This window comes from Oculina patagonica, chromosome 9 (assembly GCF_052425735.1).
Source record: "Oculina patagonica isolate OP01 chromosome 9, crgOcupat, whole genome shotgun sequence".
In the NCBI taxonomy this organism is placed as follows: domain Eukaryota; kingdom Metazoa; phylum Cnidaria; class Anthozoa; order Scleractinia; family Oculinidae; genus Oculina; species Oculina patagonica.
Genome location: NC_135766.1, coordinates 20,498,528 through 20,517,639, shown reverse-complemented (window position 1 = coordinate 20,517,639; position 19,112 = coordinate 20,498,528). Strand labels below are relative to the sequence as shown.

General features: G+C 38.9%; 3 protein-coding genes and 1 pseudogene across 3 annotated transcripts; all 4 read left to right on the top strand.

Annotated features, from left to right (window-relative positions):
• Window positions 1–186: 186 nt before the first annotated feature.
• LOC144666067 (arf-GAP with coiled-coil, ANK repeat and PH domain-containing protein 2-like) lies at window positions 187–1,522 on the top strand. Its single transcript, XM_078527419.1, has one exon. It carries the CDS (start codon window positions 435–437, stop codon window positions 1,035–1,037), a length of 603 nt encoding a protein of 200 aa, XP_078383545.1. The 5' UTR covers window positions 187–434; the 3' UTR covers window positions 1,038–1,522.
• Window positions 1,523–8,113: 6,591 nt separating this feature from the next.
• Window positions 8,114–9,179, top strand: LOC144666430 (BTB and MATH domain-containing protein 38-like). The gene has a single exon (XM_078527865.1). The coding sequence runs from the start codon at window positions 8,179–8,181 to the stop codon at window positions 8,827–8,829; it is 651 nt and encodes a 216-aa protein (XP_078383991.1). The 5' UTR covers window positions 8,114–8,178; the 3' UTR covers window positions 8,830–9,179.
• Window positions 9,180–12,285: 3,106 nt separating this feature from the next.
• LOC144665013 (uncharacterized) lies at window positions 12,286–12,870 on the top strand (annotated as a pseudogene).
• A 1,030-nt stretch (window positions 12,871–13,900) lies between these two features.
• On the top strand, window positions 13,901–15,248 carry LOC144665012 (uncharacterized). The gene is made up of 3 exons (XM_078526199.1): window positions 13,901–13,916; window positions 14,047–14,331; window positions 14,899–15,248. The coding sequence occupies exons 1-3, from the start codon at window positions 13,901–13,903 to the stop codon at window positions 15,246–15,248; spliced, it is 651 nt and encodes a 216-aa protein (XP_078382325.1).
• Window positions 15,249–19,112: the final 3,864 nt, after the last annotated feature.

Below are 19,112 nucleotides of genomic sequence, written 5' to 3'. Positions count from 1 at the left end.
TTTAAATTATTTTAAGAACTTCTTTGTAAATATTTCTTTGTTGATGGGTCTCTTATTGCACAAGATCTACCGGACTATCAAATGTAGAAATAGAAATCGAGTTCTTGCGAAACGGATCGATGCGATCACATGAATACCGGAAATATGACCTTTAGTCGTATTATGGCTCATGATCTTTTGTCTATGACGTAAGGAGACCGAAATCTCCATTTATAGGTGGTATAAATCTTAGCGGCTTCAGACCTCTAGTACATTAACACAGTCAGGAGTTTCCGAGATTATCAAAGGTGTAACAGCGTTATTCTTCCTTCCTGGGATATAAAAAGCAGTACCAAAGGCAAGAAATTTTCAAACAAGTCACCAAGATTGTTTAAAGGTCGCCCAAGATATTGTACTTGAATATTCTTCTCAAAACAATTGCTGATCACTCAGCCATGGCCATTTTAACGACTCGAGAAGCAACGTTGAAAGAAGGATATCTTTTCAAACAGAGTAGAAATGTTTGGAAGTTATGGAAAGCCCGATTTTTCATCCTCAAAACAACAGGGCTATTCTACTACAAGAAAAAAAGCCACTGCAGCGGTCTGGCTCTTGGTGTGATACCATTCAAAGACATTTCGATGCAAGTTGATGAAGTCGGCGATCGAAGACGAAAGTTTTGCCTCAAGATCCACGCTGACGGAAAGACATTTTCGCTTTGCTGTTTCTCCGTTGAAGAGAGAAATTCGTGGATGACCGCCATCTTAACAGCTGTAACCTCGTACGTAATAAACCAGCACGAAGGAGCAAAGATAGACGAGTCTTACAACATGACGAGGGACCGAGGTTTGACGCGATCGAAATCGTTTGATGCGATTACTGGAGCAAAACTGAAACCAGCGAAAGAAAAGGCTTCAACGTTGAGTACCAGTGCTACAGATCTTGATCGCATAGTTCTACGAGATTTCAAATCGACCCCGCTACCGAAGAGAAAGCAGAAGGCATTATCTCACTGGGAAAAATGGAGAAGTAGCTATATCAGTTTTGATTTGATATAGAAACATTTTAAACTTTAATTTCAATCTCAGGCTCTATTTTCTTAAATTAATTTATCTACTGTGCTTTACTAAAGCGTTTTCATTTAAAAGTCGATCACAGAGAACTACCTTGATTTTTTACCAAAAATAGTTTTCGATCATTCCACCCAGACGACTCGATCAAAAGCGCTTTGAATTACATTGTAAACCACGCCAGTGATCTGTCAACATGCCTTTGTATTATTTAAGAACGGGAAGTTACAATATTTGTGTAGGCTGTTCGAAAGCCTTTTGAAGTCATTTTTGTAAAGAAACCATTGAAAAGTGTTTAGCATATTAAGTTTATTACGAAATGTGTAAAAAAATGCCATAATATTGTAAATATTATTTTGTAAATAATACGAATGATCTTGTTAATATCGAGTACAGGTTTTTCCTAATATATAAATAAAGACTACAGACTAAAAAAATGCCATGGGCACTTACAGTCAAGCTTTGTTTATAAAGTCGTATTTGTGAACCCCCGTCAAGTTGTAATCACAATTAAATCTTTGCCATGGCCTGGCGTGGCGCGGGGGGGCGCGCCCGGCCTACCGCGACCCTGGCGGGGGCGCTTGGAGGGTTGTGACTTACATTTTACATTTGTTGAACTTCGCCGAGGCTATGATTAATTAACACTTACACCCAATTAGCTCCAAATTTAATTCTCCTTTCTGACAGTACATATGGAAATGTGGGGGCTCAATAGCCCCCCCGGGTAAGGAAGGAAGATGGTTTTCTCTATTCTCATCACTTGCCCTTTTGATAAGTCTTGATGCTACAAGGAGAAATTACATTTTGAACAGACATTAACAGTGGGAAGTTAAAGGATTTAATTCAGGCGTTCAAAAGAAAAGATTAAAAAGAAAGACAATGGCCGGCCGCGGGCGTTTTTATACGTTTTTCTTTCCGTTGACCACACACAAACAAGTCCCTAATGAATAGAATTTTTTGATAGGATTTGGTTTGCTACTCAACTTCAAAAATTCAGCCAACCGCAAATTGACGGTATTAAAATTACAAAAGACGATTTTACTCACGAAATCAGCCACCGGGCAGTGAAATTACTGAAACGGATGGTTAGCATTTTTATTTGCCTTCCGAAGATATTTGAAATTTTGCGGCTTGCAGTGGTAAGCAGCTACTTTAGTTTGTTTTCCTGTTGATAGCACAGTATATATATGGCCCTGTTTTCTTCAAGACATGGTGGTTTGGTCTTTTCTCGTATCCAGGAAAATACGGAATTTTATTTATACTGAGGTCGGTGTATACGTGGATGATATTGGTCAGCTATCTTATAAATGTAGTTATTTTGTTAAGAGTTCGGTAAAGATATGGCAACTTTATCACCAAATCCACATCGTTTATCGGACTAAAATAGTACGGTATATTTCATTTATTTGAAATTTATGTGCCATGTTGGTCGAAACCGGTTTCAAGTCAATATAGTGTTCCGCTCGATTATAGCTTAAATTTGTTTTCGTTCATTTATTTATTTTACTTTCAGAAATGGTAAGATTTAGGAAGGCGGACAAACTGGAGAAAAAATGCATCAGGCTGGGAAAAACTGAAGACAACTAGCCCTTTGGCTTTGTTTTTCTTTTCTTTTCTTTTTCTTTTTTTTTTTCTTACAGTCGCCCGTCTTCGAACTGATCTCCAACTAATCAAACGCCTGAAAAGTCGCGAGCAAACTCCCGGCGCATCCCGTTAAATTTGCTCTTGGGAACTCTGTCAATTGCTACCGAAACTTTTTAGTATGGGCTTAAAACCGGCACAGTAAACATGGATAGTGGAAAAAGCGACTAATCCTTGCCATTTTTCTTAAGTTATCATTTTTTTTTTTTTTTAACTTGCCGTTTCTCGTGCCACAGTCCCCATCAGGCCGAAACCCTCAAAAAGTCTCGAAACCTCTGTCGTTTCATAGTAATGGTGAAAACGCTTGTTGTCGGTTAATAAATAATTTCTGCGGTTTGAACCGACACAGTAAACAAATGTATTTACTTTCGTACCTTATGAGGAAATGCATACACTTCCCCGCACGTACACAGCTGAATGAACGTAACTGGATATTATGTAGTTTTTATAGGCCTTTATAAGGAAACGAGATGTTCACAGTATATATATACGAGCGTAATAGTTGGCAGGACCCCATCAAATCACATGCAGTCCGTACGTGTTGACGCTAGGAGTTCAATAGTTAAAAATTTAGGAGCATTTTGTTATAAATAAAAAAAAAACAATAAAACAAACAATCAATCAATCAAGTAATCAATAATAAGATAAGCGGGGTATATTGGTCGTGAATCAGAATCTATGCAGTGATGTGACTCAAGGTCAAATCACTGCATAGATCACATCGCTGAATTTCCAGGGCTTCAGTTTATTTTTATTTTATTATTTTATTTTTTTAAATGCATGAGTGAGTGCATTGGAGTGAAGATGAGGTTTTTTGAGTCTAATGCTTGCGTGCGCTTTGCGCATGCGCATTAGACTCTTTGTTATATGAAAAAAGCTGTTAGCAATCCCAAGGGAATGGTTCGGGATCGATAATCGTTCGCTGTAATGTAGAAAACAATGATCAGCTGCAAGAACGGACTCCGTACGGACACGCACGATTAGTTTCAATTAAAAACAGCCAATCAGAGACACGTGTTCCCACGCATAATTAAAAGTTCTTTCTCAAGTCACGATTATTCAACACTTGAACAGAACGAAATAATTTTCCAGTTAAGACATTTGTAAGCTTTTTGTGAAAATAAATCTTCGTTTTCAGTTCAGTTAAGCACTTGTGTTTTCGTCTTGCTTAAAAAGCAAGACGTCTTTGAGAAAAAATATTTCGACGGCGACTCGCGTTTATTTACACAATGCGACCAAATATTTATTTTGTTTTAAAAAATAGAAAACTTTACCTCGGTTTTTGTATTTAAGTCATTCGAATTTTGACCAATTTTTTTCTTTACAGTGCAAACAAAAACCTTCAAAAATAAAAGATGTACATGGATAAATGTAAATCAAGTTACGCGACTAAATCAAAATGCGTTTGTTTGGCCGCTTTGCAGTATAACACTGTCCCGGCCTTTGCCATACACTGAAATCGAATTTCATGCTTTTACGACTCTCAGAGATCTTAAGTTCTTCTTACAGCTAGAAATATCATAAAATGGTTACATTGATATGGAAGTGATGATTCGCGAAATTTGTACATCATGATAAACAGTCTTCGCTCCTGTGTATGGTAGCTCGATAATAATTGCCTAGTTTCCAGCGTTCAAAAGGTCATCATTATATTGACGTGAGCATTTACACCCGTTTGGAAAATCTGTCACTAAGTGCTTACAGTACAATGGAGTAACAGTCACTATTTCAAGTGCTTTTATTGCAAAATCTGTTTCAAGAGTCATCATCAAAATGGTGAAAGATCTGAAAGAAAACGATGTGAAGTTCTTCAACCCTTGTTGTAATGAACATGCTTTTCATAAATCGTCACGCAATTTTGTCCAAATGTTTAATCGTTTCTGCTTTTACGGACAATACGGAAGAAGTAACATCAACTCCTGTTCATACTTTAAATTTTGTGAAGCATATAACATTTATGACTGTTTCGTTTTCATCCATAATCATCCACGATGCCCCTAGCTTGCTATAAGCATTTTAAATTAAACTCCCGAACACAAACCTCTAACCAATTTTAACCGGCTTACGAAAACCGCGCAATCTGTATCACTATGCCATACGGCATTAGACTCATGTCACCCTTGGTGACCTATTTTTTTGAGTCTGTTGTGTTCTGTTCTTACCAAGTTCAACAGAACAAGGTCTTGTGCTAAGCCGCTAAGCTTCGTCCTCCATAGGAGTAAATGACAGCCATGTTCCCATCTTTGTTGTCTTGGGAATACACACGCTTTGGCCTCTCTCCTCCGCAGAGGCTCCTCAGAGAGTTTTTCGGTGGGGAGATCTCTCTTTTTTTGCGCCTGCACTTACCTTGCCCAGCGGATTTTCATAACAAACGCCCCATGGAACCTCTGCGGAGGAGAGAGCGTTTTGGGGTTGGGGGGTTGGATATTATCCCCCTGGTAAAGTTTTTTTAGAACTTTTAATACTGAAACTTTCAGCAGCTGTTCATTCATCGCTTGCAGAAATTTGGATATGTCAGACATGTTTCTATGATATTTGACGTTGCCATGGCAACGTCATAATTACAAGCAGGTCTTGCCAAAAATCGTCATTTTTAGCATTTTTCTTTATTTTTTCCAGTTTTATGAAACAGAATTGTAAGATTTGATTATTATTACATTCCACATGCATTCTGGCTTGATTTTGCAGCAATTGCCGCTATTTTCTGACTTTCTAAGAAAATGGTAAGATCTACCAAGCTTGTGTACTCTGCGGTACTACTCTACGGGTCTGAATGTTGGAATGTTGTTATATAGTCTTCTTTGCAGCCGCTTTTTGGGGCTGCGAAGAAGACTAGAATGTTGTAAGATCTGTTCAGTAAGTCTGTTCTGTATTAACAAAGTTCAACAGAATAAGATGATCTTGTGCTTAGCCGCTAGGCTTCGCCCTCCATGGAGGTAAATGACAGCCGTGCGCCCATCTTTGTTGTATCGGGAATACGCACGCCACATATAGACGATTATCGTTCTTCGACCACGTGATCTGACCAAAGAAACGAGAGCTATGGGAACAAGGTTGAATATGGACAGCATAGTACACGGTCTGTTTGAGGCCGCGTGACGTTACGATCAGCACTATTTGATCTCATACATTTTAAATATTGTAATTTTTAAATAGATAAAGTTCATTTATCTCTTATGCTTTGTGTGTCTTTTGTAATTTGATGGGTTTTTGAGGCCGTTAATTCCTCGCTTGTTGCCGGGGGCGCCGCCGCTGCGGTGGCAGCAAGCAAGGCCTCAAAACCCATCAAATCACAAAAGACCACTCAAACTATAAAAGGTAAGCGAGTGAACTTTAAATGGTGTACAGTAGATTACAGTTTGGGATCAAAAGATGCGAAATTCAGTATTTTATGGAGCCTTTCTCGCAATTAGTTGAATCAAGCCGAGGTCAGCCGTTACAAATTACAGTAAATGCAGGGGCGGATCCAGGGGGGGGTGCATTGGGTGGCTAGCCACCCCCTTGATCCACCAGAAAAACATATTAAACATATTAAAATAGAAAATAAGGACAATGTACATCCACCTTTCATAGTCAGGCGGCCGTTCAAAGTTAAGAAAGGCCATTTTTCCAAAACAGGGGATTTTCGACAGGCTGTTTTACGAACTTCTAGCATAATGTAACAAAACATGTGTGTATAATTTGAAAATAATTAGATTCCTCTTAACTTTCGAGAGTTGTTTTAGCCTTGCTGGAATGATTTTCTTCTCCATTTAATACATCTTTTTTAGCGAGTGATCGTACCGTTTGTCACGGTAAAAACTCGCCCCTTGTGATTCGAATATTAGAAAACACATCGAAACTCGGAAAATGGTAATTGTAAATATATTTAACCTTACGATGTCATCTGTTGATTTAGCCTTGACCATAAGCAAGATTCATTATAACTTATTTACCTTCCTTATGGGAATTTCCGATCTATTAGTGATCTTATCGTAAATCAGTTCCGCTCATCCGCAATCTACTAGGAATTGCAAACTAAGCAAAACCTTAGCAATAAGCTCTGTTGTTTGCACAACAGAGCACTCGAATATAAATCAAGCACGTACTATAAGGAAAGTCTTGCAGAGGTCATTGTAAATAGAGAATCGTCAATATAAATATACAACCTAAGTTGAAAATGAACTTCTTATTGATCTTTAATGCAGTTTCTCGTTGTATTTCGCTTTGTGTCAGTAATCTAATTATATTCAGACTTCTGTAAAATGCAAGGTTAGCATATTACAAGTAACACTATTATTTGCCTTTATCTTAATCTTAATCCTGAAACTTATTTTGAACGGAAGATTTAAGTGTTAAGCAATTTCCTTCCTGGAGATCGATGTTGATAAACTAGATGTATATTGAAATCCTTATTTGAACTTGTAGTTCACCTGTCGTTAATTGTCACACTCTAAGCGTATATAAGTAGCCATGTACTGTACAACATTTGAATTACCTTCGAATTACCTCAAGCTACCACCGAGCTACCATTGAGTTACCTACAGCTGTCAAGAGTTGTTTAGTCCAGATGCAATAAAGAAGATAGAAGAAGTTCCTAAACCTTGAGTGTCTTACTGCCGCTGAAATGCTGTCCGACTGATCGAGAAGCTAACGACCCTGTCCCTCTGGCATTGAGTAACGAGTGCCGTGCAGCGAGCCTGTGCTCTACCTAGCTTTCTCCCCCGTACAAGCCGTACAAGCCGTCCATTAAACAGCGCCCCAGCTGGTTATCCGTTTCCGTGCATTCAGTGCACTTTAGAGCCAAAAATCTATCGTTACACGTTTTTTCGCATTGAAGCGATTTCACAAACAAGCAAAGTCGCCAAAGTTGTCCCCAGGCCACTTTGCCAAGGGCTAAAAATTTTAACGCATGTGGGTGAGCAAAAAACGCATATCTGTTCTTTCCTGTAAGTTCCTGGCCTGTCAACTTTAAATTTCAATCACTGTTCATTTCATAAGAACTAGACTTTTTCTCCGAAATATAACTCAAGGTAAGTTGAAGAAAGAATATCAAGGAAAAACAGTGGTTTAATAACTTACTTGACAGCTGTATAGAGCTGCCCAGAATCGCGGAAATCACGTCTAAGAGGCTTCAACTTTTCAAAATTTGCTGATGGGGCATGCCCCCAGACCCCCCCCTAGGCGGCCTTCGGCTCCATTAAATTTGCACTTCCACTTTCAAAAAAAACTGCCTAAAAGCCCAACCCCCCCCCCCCCCCCGCAAAAATATGGGTAAACAGCCACCCCCCTTTGAAAAATCCTGGATCCGCCCCTGAAATGTATGAGATAAAAAAGCATGTCGGACGTCACACGGCCTCGAACAGTCTGGAATGTTTACCTGCCAGTGCAGTCAAGCGAACCCGAAGTGTTGACTATAAACCAAACTCGCGCTTGGAGTTTAAGCTAGTTCATTCTGTCCTTGCTTTTTGCTGTTGATTTTCCCTTGTTGCTTATTCGGTCTTTCCAAATGGCATCAAAAGGTAAAGTCGATTCGCCAGACTTCTCGCAGCCATCGGATCAGAGCGATGTTGTCCTTGTTGTGGAAGAAGAAAGATTCTCTGTTAACCGCGACCGCCTCGCCGCCGCTTCACCTGTGTTCGAGAAGATGTTAACGTCCAAACTTCAAGGAAAGGACGCGAACGAAGTTCCTCTTCCAGGCAAAAAGGCAAGTGAGATTAAAGAATTGCTAGCGTTTCTGCGGATTTATCCTTCTGTCAATAGAAGAACAACGGAAGAGAACCGTTACTTTCTGGTGAAGCTCGCACATGAATATCAAATGGAAACCATTGTCACAGCATGCGATAAAATCATGGCCGACATTGTGAAAGCGAAGCCGAAAGATAGTGTCGTTGCAGATCTGGTATTTGCACAAACTTACAAGCTGGAGAAGTTGATACTAGCGAGTGTCAACCAAGCTCAGAGTCTCAGTCTGGAAGAGTTAAAAAGTGACGAGAAGTATGATCAGATCCAGCCAGACAACCTGAAAGAAATTATGGAAGGAATAATAAAGCGACTGCAAAGAGAGTTAAATGAAGCCCAACAACTGGCTCAAGAAAGACAAACAACGATTGACAGCGCGATAGCAGTCCTTAGCATGCTACACAAGAAATCTCTGTGATTTTTTTGTTTTTCAAAATACCTCTTAGCGGGCGCGATGGACCATCACGGTAGTGAGTCAGTAAGTCAGTGCATGCGTGTTTGTGTGTGTGAGTGAGTAAAGTAAAGTAATGAAGTATGAATGAAGTATGTTTGTTTGTCACTCCAATCAAGTTTGAGGCACTAGAACCAATCAAATTTCAGTTTATAAAGGCAAAGTAATGTGACACAGTTGTAGTGAGCGATTTCGTTAGACGATTTTGGATTTGTAAGAGGCGGAATGGGTGAGTTACGCACACGCCATTAGCAAAAGGGCGAACATTAAATTGTTGTCATTAAACGAATAAACGTTTATTCCTAAGATTGATCGTGTATGGTAATATTCAATTCGGAATACAGCTTTTTTTCTTAATATAACACTGACTTCAAAAAGAAATAGAAAATGTCATTCTAGTATTTGGTTTTAAAATAAATTTGTATTTGTAGTCTCAGAATCCTAATGACGTATCATTTCGCGTTTATTGAATTTCACCGAGGCCACAATTAATTAACACTTTCAATTCCAATTGGCTCTAAACTGATTCAATTCTCCTTTCTGACGGTAGATATGGAAATTTGGTGGCTCAACAACTTCCGGGTATGGAAGGTAGATGGTTTCCTTAATTCTCAACACCTCTCTGTTTAATAATGTTTTGCTAATTCAAGGAGAAATGAGGTTTTGAACAAACCTTGACCAAGGGAATTAAGAGATTCGCAGGCAGTCATAAAAAAAAGAACATCCTTCGGCACTTAAGATCATTTCTTTGGTTTTTACAATAACTGAGATATTTTTCCGTTGACAACACACACAAGTCGAATTCAATATATTCAATATATGCGAATTCAATCTTACTGAGAGGGCCAAATTTGTTGTTTTGTCTAAAGTGATCTTTCATGTCTTGTTTGCACGTTTCGTACATCGCCTAAGGCATATAACCACTTATCGGTGCGTTATAAAAGCGACTCACAATAACAGTAGCTTATGGTTATTCCACAACCGCTACGATCACAGAATCAGCTTAAATCAGGATAACTTTTGAAGACCTTGGTTTATTTTCGCCGTCACCAAAGTAAGTTTTACCCATACTGAGTATTTGTTAGCCATAATTGTCGAGTCTTTAGCTTTCGCAACGCCAAGGTTGCTATTGTCACGCCAAGCTGTTTGTTTGACCATGCAAATTCCTTTTCAACGTTTTGTAATGAGCGTATACGAAGTCTTATTAAGAGAGACTAGAGAATCCGGCGATATGACCGAAAATGTAAATTTCCATTTCTGTTTACTTTTTTTTTTTTTTTTCAAAATATGGTTCAAAAGTTCCAGCAGGTCTGAATTTTTCTATAATCTATTTTTGTATAATCGCAAGATTTGGTGTGGTCAGAGAAAGAAAACAATTAATTCTCTGACCGCCATCAGCGAAAAACCCTTTTAAGGCCTTTTTAACCTCTAGGTCTTAAACATATCAAGCAAGACAAGGATTTCAAACCTGAAATAAAAGAAATCACTGATCGATACAGTGAAATATTCAAGGGTATCGGAAAAATCGGAGACATCAAAATGGAAAGAGCTCTACACAAAAGTTCAGCATTTGCATGATACCATAGATAGTACACGCAGCCCAGAAGCCAAGACCAATTGCGTATTACTTGCAAGAAACCTCAAAAGAAATGACTAAAGCAGCGTGTAGAATGGAAGATATTTGAAGAAGTGCCTGAAGTTTAGTCAGTAACATGGTGTTCAACGTAAGTGGTTCAGCCAAAGCCTAAGTTCAGTGGGTAGACTAGGACGATATGGAGCCCACAGGACCAGCGTGGACCTCAACATACCTAATAAATTCATGAAGAGGCACAGGATAACCCATGGACAGTTTTCATGATTGTATTTGAACTCCCGGGATTCGAACTACAATCCAGAAAAAAATGATACTATCGGTATTCCGTAGGAGAACATGCGACCGAAACATCTAATCTTTGGAGCAAAGACATGGATATCGCAACATCGCTTTGATGAACCTACCTAAGCTGTCTACCGACATACAAGGGTGCCCCAACAAACGTGATGATATCCTGCTAGGATGAAGAAGCATGAAGCAACACAACGGGACGTTGGAAGCAGTCATGAATAGAGTAGTGGACTTTGGTATTTCGTTTAACCCAAAGAAGTGCCAGATTGGAGTCGAGGGGATAGAAGTCTTTGGAAAAGGTATAAAGCAAACCCCAGAAAAAAATCAGAGCTGTAAAGGAAAGCAGCCCACTAGAAACGAAGAAACTGTGAGAAGCGTTTTTGATATATTCGGCTACGTAACAAAGTTCAACATAAGATACACATCACTAATCTCAACCTTGCGAAAACTGACCCACAAAGACACAATGGGAGCAGAAGCAAATGAAGCAATTGAGAAACTAAAAACAAGCATAGAAAGTGAAATCACAATGCCTGGTCTCCAGCCAGTCCACTTCATTAGTCGCACTATGACCTACACCGTCAAAAGGTACAGCCAGAAAGAGAAAGATGCCCTGTCAGTACCTTGAGCAAAAAAAAAAAAAAAAAAAAAAAAAAAAACACGTCCCGCATTTATCTCCTTGGAAGCCAAAATTCAAGATCATCACAGCCCAAAGCTCACAAGCCACTGCGCCTACTGTTTAACAAAGCAGCCACGTGACTCTCAACAATAAAGTAAAATTGGTCATTGGAATGCAAGATGTCGACTTGGTGTTAATTTGTGAGCCCGGAATGGATGCCGCAGATCCACTAGAACTGGTATCAAGACACCCGTTATCAGAAAAAGGATAGTAAACAGACGCATCAAGTGCGTTGAAGAAAGAAACGTTCAAAGATACTCGACTTCAGAAACTATCAGTCAAAACACTCACCATTGACTGGGAACTGCTCAGAGAGGATCCAGATATCGCGTCGTTCTATAGTGTGCAGAATGAGTTGTATGTAGTGGATGGCCTAATCTTCCAAATGAATCAGATTGTTTTCCCAAGTATAATCCAAGAGAGGAAAGTCATCAAGGACGCACACCACCAAAAAAAGCTCTTGTTTACCAACCATGAACAGTGTGATCGAACAGATCATCAGACAGTGTTATATGAATGCCAGGTAACCACAAAGCAACAGAGACAGGAATCCATGAAAGCCACATACATACCAAACAATTTAAAGGATGTCACAGCTGTAGACTTCAGTGAACCCCATTCCCTATTTCAACGGCTAATACAATCTAGTAGCCACGGACAAGAGAACAGGATACCTACTAAGCAAAGACCTACTCGACAGTCTTTCAACCAGCCAAGAAAAAGCTCAAAGCATTGTATTTCACTTATGGCACACCAAAACAGTTAGAAAGTAACAAAGGACCACCGTTGAATTCAAGAGAATTTTTTAAAACTGAGAGATTCCTCCATCATCGAGAGACCCCTAAACATACGCGTCCTAATGGTGAGGCAGAGAACAGAGAACAAGACAGAGAACATTGCACACCTCAAAGGCGAAAATGGCAGCTGTAGCTAGTCACGAAATGCTGACTGGCTACCGCTCAACACCACACCCTGCCACCGGAGTACCACAACTCGAAGCCCTCGCTCATGAACAGGGCTTTAAAGTGTTCGTGCCTTTTCATGGTCAATACCAAGCTAGACTATAACAAGCGAGGGAGAGTAGTGAGAATGCTCGTCGCACAGCCATCAATAAGAGGGTTGAGAGATACAAAGAAAAGATTAAACAGAACGCTGAGGACATGAACACTAAGGAACACAACTTCATTGTAGTAAATCATGTGCTGTTTTAGCAAAACAAGAAGAACAAATGGTCTACAGCATATGAACCTGCATTGTACATCTAACTCCGACACACGAATCAAGCATTGCAGCAAGGCAGATCACAGATGGACGGGAAGTGTATCGCGATACAGGCCAGTTTAAGATTGCCAGCACACTGATATCCACGACATTGTCAGCAACGCGAGTGAGAACCAGCTACGAGGAAGAAACATCCCCTACTGTTGCCGGCTGCTACTGCTGAAGCAAGTTTACAGCCCTATTTTTGGAAATGGTATCCGAGTAAGGCGCTGAACCTTGGAATCTTAGCATTTAAAATAGGAGTTTTATGAACCTATTGTGTTTGTAATGACCTGTTTTACTCTAAAACAGTACTTCACATTTTGTAGGACACCGTGAAGGCAGGGTTCAAAGTGTGGAATTTTGAAGGGTGGCTGTGCAGTTGCAAAGTTATGTGTTGGGCGGCATATTTATCCCAGTTGGCTTATTTCATGCTGCAAAGAGGCCTGGAATGGTGTTATAAACTCAAACGAAATAGTTTTTGTCTTTGGGTTAACTATTTTCTCTTTCTTCCTACAGAGAATTCGAAGCCGTGAAGCTTTCTATTTTTCTTATCATCTTCGTTGTTGCAGTTTCCAAACACGTAGCGAGGGCAAGAGGTGTTTAATTAAGACGAAATCCATCGGGAAGTCGAGTAATATTAACTTTGGTTGGATAAAAATTGAGTAGCAGAATAAAAACCTCAGTATTGTGGTTTTTTTTTTTCTACCCATTTTTAAAGCTAAAGATGAAAGTAGTTATCCGTGATAACACCAACAAAAACTTCATGACAAAATGATTTTCAAATAGGTTCACAAGAACCATGTAAAATCTCACGTGTAGCTTTTTTGTAAAATCGTCTTTTAAACAATTCAGTGGGACTTCGAAATTTGTTTCCAATGTTTGGTGTTGTTAGATATTTGAAACAGTAACACATAAGTTTGCAATAAGATGTAAATAATTTTGGTATATAATTTTGTCCAATGAATACTCGAAGGCCTGGCGGATTCCGTCTTAAGTTTATAGGTGTTTGGTTAAACATCAAAGGAAATCCTGAATGCAGTAAATTAATGGTTACATGTTGATGTCGAGCTTGGAGTGCGTTCATCGTAATACAAATGAAATAAAAAATATAAAATCATAATGATATCATATTACATTATAACGACTCCAAAGCAACTATAGCCTTTAGAATTACTGTCAACATCATCCTGCATTAATTTAGTTACAATAAAATGAAGGATTCGTCAAGTTAGAAACAGCGGGGGAGGGTCTTCCGAACCCCCAACCTCCGATCTCTGAAGGTTGAAAGAACTTTATGAATACGATTAGTAGAGTCTTTTAAGCTAATACTCTTTTTTAAGCTTGGTGTACTTTCAAGATCGCCAAGTGCGCAGTCGATCAACTTGGCCATCCGGTACTTATGGTCTCCCCAAGGCAAAATCAGGATGTCCCGAGGGATATTTTTGGCTTGAAGGGACTCGTTACCATGACAGCGAGGATAATCGTCCAAATAACCACTGGTCAGTTCATTACGACTTGGACGGAGGAATTAGCAAAGGAAACATGGAACAAAAGTTTTGCATAAAGACACAAACCACGGCAAACTACATCCCTTGGCCACGAGGAAGATACTGCATCTTTAAAAGAGGAAATTGCCCTCACCGTGAGTATATAATTGTCAGAACAGCATTACAAGGCCATGGCTTATTTGGCGTGAAAAATGAAAGGGGTTTATTTAAGCTAATCAAAAATTACAGTTTTATACGGTTATATGCTGCCATCAAGCTTGCAATTGTCAATGCCATTCAGTTTACACAAGGAAGTTGATACCTGACTTTTGTTTATATACGTATATTAGCCTTCAACATACATAGTAAAATTTGAAAATACTAAAATTGTACTATACAAGAATAATTAAAATCGTATCAGATGTTAACAATCATAGTAATTAATCTTTTAGCTCCTGTTTTCTTATTGTCCTTATTCTCCATTTAAGTGACACGATATTTTGGCAGTGCGCTTTTTCTTTGTTATTTGCATTTCCAGAAAACGGAAAATGTGAAAACGGGTTGCTCTACTTTACAGAAACCGTGTCGTGTTGGGAGATTTTCTCGTCCTGAGCTCGTTTTTGTACGAGTCTGTTTGACTATTCAACATCATGCGCAGAGCTCTTTCTTATTTATTCATTAGCTGTTTAATGTTCTTAATAATGCCATGCATTGTCACACAGATTTCACCGAAGGATTCATCTATTGGGACGACGAAGACTACGATAACAACAACAGACACAGCGGTTGGCTTCCAGACGGCCATTATGGCAGAAACACCAAAATCTACTACTGCTGCCGAAGGGATGGTTACGTCACTAATCCCATTAAGCTCCCCACTGACCACCCGTTCGTATTGCTGAAGGCTCAGAATTATCCGTGCCAGCATGTGAGAGGGATGTACGTGAGAGAAGAGTGGTTTTATTGGGACAATGAGGATAAAAACGGAGAATCGGGATTTGGCGGGAGACACCCCCATGTGGAGTACATGTGGAGTAACCTGAAAGTTCACTACTGTTATTACTACAAGTAAAAAGAATCAAAAATGAAGTCCGCACATATGCTTGAGCTTGGGATTGTGTAGATTGTTATATTGTGACAGCTTATGGAGTGATCTTCAACATAAAACAAAAAAAAAAATTAAAACAAACAAACAAACAACGCGCACCATAATTAAGAATTAAATGGGCCGAATTAACTGTAAACTAGACTTTTAAAACTGTAAGAACCACTTTTGATTTTGACTGCCTTGTTTATGTTTACTCAATTGAAATAATGGAACGCTCGCCGGAAACAAAAAGGGAATACATGTAGTCTAATTGTTACTATTAGAATAAGAATGATAAATATATACCCTATATATCAACTGTAACACGTTATAGATTGAAGCAAAATGCGGACGAAAAAATAAAGGTGTGGGTAAAGATTTGAAAGGCCTCGTGTTTCTTTATTTTGGGCAATTTTATATTTGTCGAATGCGGCCATACCCGCAGACTCGACGAGATATCGGTTACTTTAAATTAATTTCTGTGGTTCATTTTCTCAATGCCCTTTGAAATTATTACAATAGTAACAGAGTTGATAATTTTGGGCGTTAATAATTTTTAGCCCTTACTTCTAAGAGCTCATTTTAGAATATGAGTAAGGCTCATTTTAAAATTCGTCTGCCTTTGTAGCCGAAGACAACAGCGAAATGGAAAATATTTTTGCAGCACAACTGACATGTTTTGGAGAAGTGAGTGTTAGTCACAGTCTGTAACATGTAAGGTCATGCACTGGATTTTTTATTTTCTCACACTCTATCAGAATTGCTCGGGTGCTCCCTTCCTGTGTATGTTGAAGAGCACTTAGCAATGCACAGATTTCTCTTCTTTCGCCGGAGTAAATTCTGATTTGTAGATTAATACAAACTACTTTATTCTCAAAATAACGTTTTATGCTATCCAAGTGCCACTCCTCAAAAACACTCATGAGTTTTTCGCCTTCCTTTATTACAAGTCGCTTCAGGGTTGTACCATCGCTTCTTTTATTCAGTTTGTTGATTGTACTTAGGAGATATTAAACTGCAAAATGTTCATAAAACTAACCCATAGTTTTAAAATCCCCGGCGAATAGTCCAGGCTTTTGAGATATAGGAAAGTATTTAATATATTCTGTTAAATCCATCTCTCTGACATAATATGCTTATCAGTTGAGTATACAACGAGGAAAGTTTCGCGCGCAAGGTTTACCGTTTAAACTTTGCTGTTGTCAGGATCGACAGAGCAATCTCGTGCTATTGACGTCAGCAGTCCCGTTCGCGCGAAAGTTGAATCACTAAAAAGTGTGACAGACTGCTGATGTCAATAGCCTATGACCCAGACGTTTTCAATGGAAACTAGCTCTGTTGCCCCGGACAACAGCAGAGTTTAAACGGTAGACTGGGCGCGAAACTTCCCTTGTTGCATTCTCGACTGATGAGCGCAGTATCCTTTTCTCTTTTTACCGCAAAAGTTACCTTATTATAGGAAATTAACGCGTCATGAAATTAACACGAATTTTAAACATTTGCGTTAATTTAAGTCGCGTTAATTTTTGTTAACGTTAATTTCCGCACCGTTAATTATAAAAATAAGCGGATCGTTAATTTCTTTTCCATTATTTTGGCCCCAATTTCTCGTTACAGTCCAGGCGTTCTTTACTCCAAGGAAAAAGCATTATTTTACCTGCCACTATCATTGATACTGCGAAGAACGCACAAAGTGGGTAAAGTACCACGAACATTGTTTTCGTTTAAGATTACACGCCTACAAGTGTTGAAATGAACTTGTACATCGCATTAATTTCCTTCATTTCTGAAATGTTACCCGGTCTTTCGCGTTTATTCCCTTTATTGGGAAGTAATTTTCACTTCAATTCGCGTTTATTTAAGTCGCGTAAATTTCAAATACCTGAATTAACACAAGCGTTAATTTCCTATAATAAGGTATATTGGTGGGGATATCCAAATCATGGAGATTTCAGATGTGGGCATGCGAGCGTATCGTGGGTCATGGTCATGTTTATATCCCGGGGGGGGGGGGGCTACTCAAAAAAGTTTTATACGGGGAGGCTCCGCCCCAAGTTCTAACCCCTTACCCTTTTATATACCATTTTTCACAGAAATTGTACCCCTTTCGTATACCTTTAACTGAAAAAATGTACCCCTTTCATATACCTAAGAGACATGGCGTGGACTTGAAATAGGACGTTTTCTTGTCATTTTTATGTAGCGCTTAATAAATTAAAATAATACAACCATAAATTGCGTCCGTTCGAAATTTTTTAATTAAAGGCCCTTTTAAATAGCCAAATGACAGATTTCCATACCCTTTCGTATACTTAACCTCGTGAAATCCCTACCCTTTTATATACCTGAAGCCTGAAAAAGGTACCCCTTTCGGGCGGAGCCTCCCCGTATAGGCCATTATAGGGAGTACCCCCCCCCCCCGGGGGTTTATATAACCTTACGTGCAAAGTATCATAATTTCAAGACCATTGCACACGATGTTTCCAACTGATAACGTGTATATTTTGTATTCATCGTTGTTTCAAGAAGAGAAAGAGAAAAATTTTATTCAAAACTTCAATTAAACCGTTGCATATGGTGGATTCAGAACATTTATTACAGTAGGAGCAAATCGTGTCCATCTTTTTGCAAACATGGCAGCAATATTAGCTTGTGCCAGTTCAAGCAAATATTAAAAAAAATAATTTCATCTTAAAAGAACATATATATCAAACCAGATTTTTGACGAACTTCCAATCCGTACATCACTTAAACATCTTCTGCAATTTCATCCTGTTGATCGTATCTTGTCTTTGTCGAGCCAGCCGCTGGGCTTTCTCTAACTCTCTTTGTAGTCGCTTTATAATTCCTTCCATGATTTCCTTTAGGTTATCCGGTTCGATCTGATCATAGCACGTCTTGTCCCTTTTTAATTTTTCCAGACTGAGACTCTGATCTCAGGGTAACACTCGCTATTTTCAACTTTTCCAGCTTGTAAGTCTGTGCAAATACCAAATCTGCAACGACACTATCTTTCGGTTTCGCTTTCACATTTTTTACCATGAAATCTTAAGGGGCACCCAACGGAATATTTCGTTAAAATATCTGTTCGGAAGACGATTTGAGATCTAGAATTTTCGGAACATTCATTGTAAATTTTTTTGCTTGCCTGCCTTTCCTAGGATTTTCGAATATCTAAAAAATGGTATATAATTGTTCATTTTTAACGGATTTTTACTCTAAAAAGGTCACCTAGAATTTCGGGAGCCTTTCTGTGGCTGGAATTTTTTCGAAAAGGTAAGTTTTAATCCCTATAACTTTCGGATCACTAGACTTTCAGCTAGGAAATCCGAACAGATAAAAAAATTTTTAGGGGATAAAAATATGCCTATATCTACCGTTTAAATACTAAAATACGTGCAACGGTGCTATCTTTAAGTGGTTTTGAACTATATTCTCGATGGGTGCCCCTGAATCTTCGCATTTCCTGACAATGGCTTCCATTTGATATTCGTCAGCAAGCGTAACCAGGAAGTAACAGTTCTCTTCCGTTATTGCTCTTTCTTTGACGGAAGGATAAATCAGCAGAAGCATTTCCCTAATTTCGTTCGTCTTTTTACCTGGAAGAGAAACTTCGTCCTGGCCTAGCTTTTTCTTGACATTCTGACGTAAACATCTTCTCAAACACAGGCGACCACAATGCAAGGACACTTCGATGAACATGGAATCTTTCTTCTTCCACAACAAGAACAACATCGCTGAGTTTCCAGGGCTGCGAGAAATCTGGCGATTTGACCTCACTTTTCGATGACATTTGGGGAGAAAAAGCAAGCAATAGAGCAAAAACAACAATAACGGCTATATAACGAT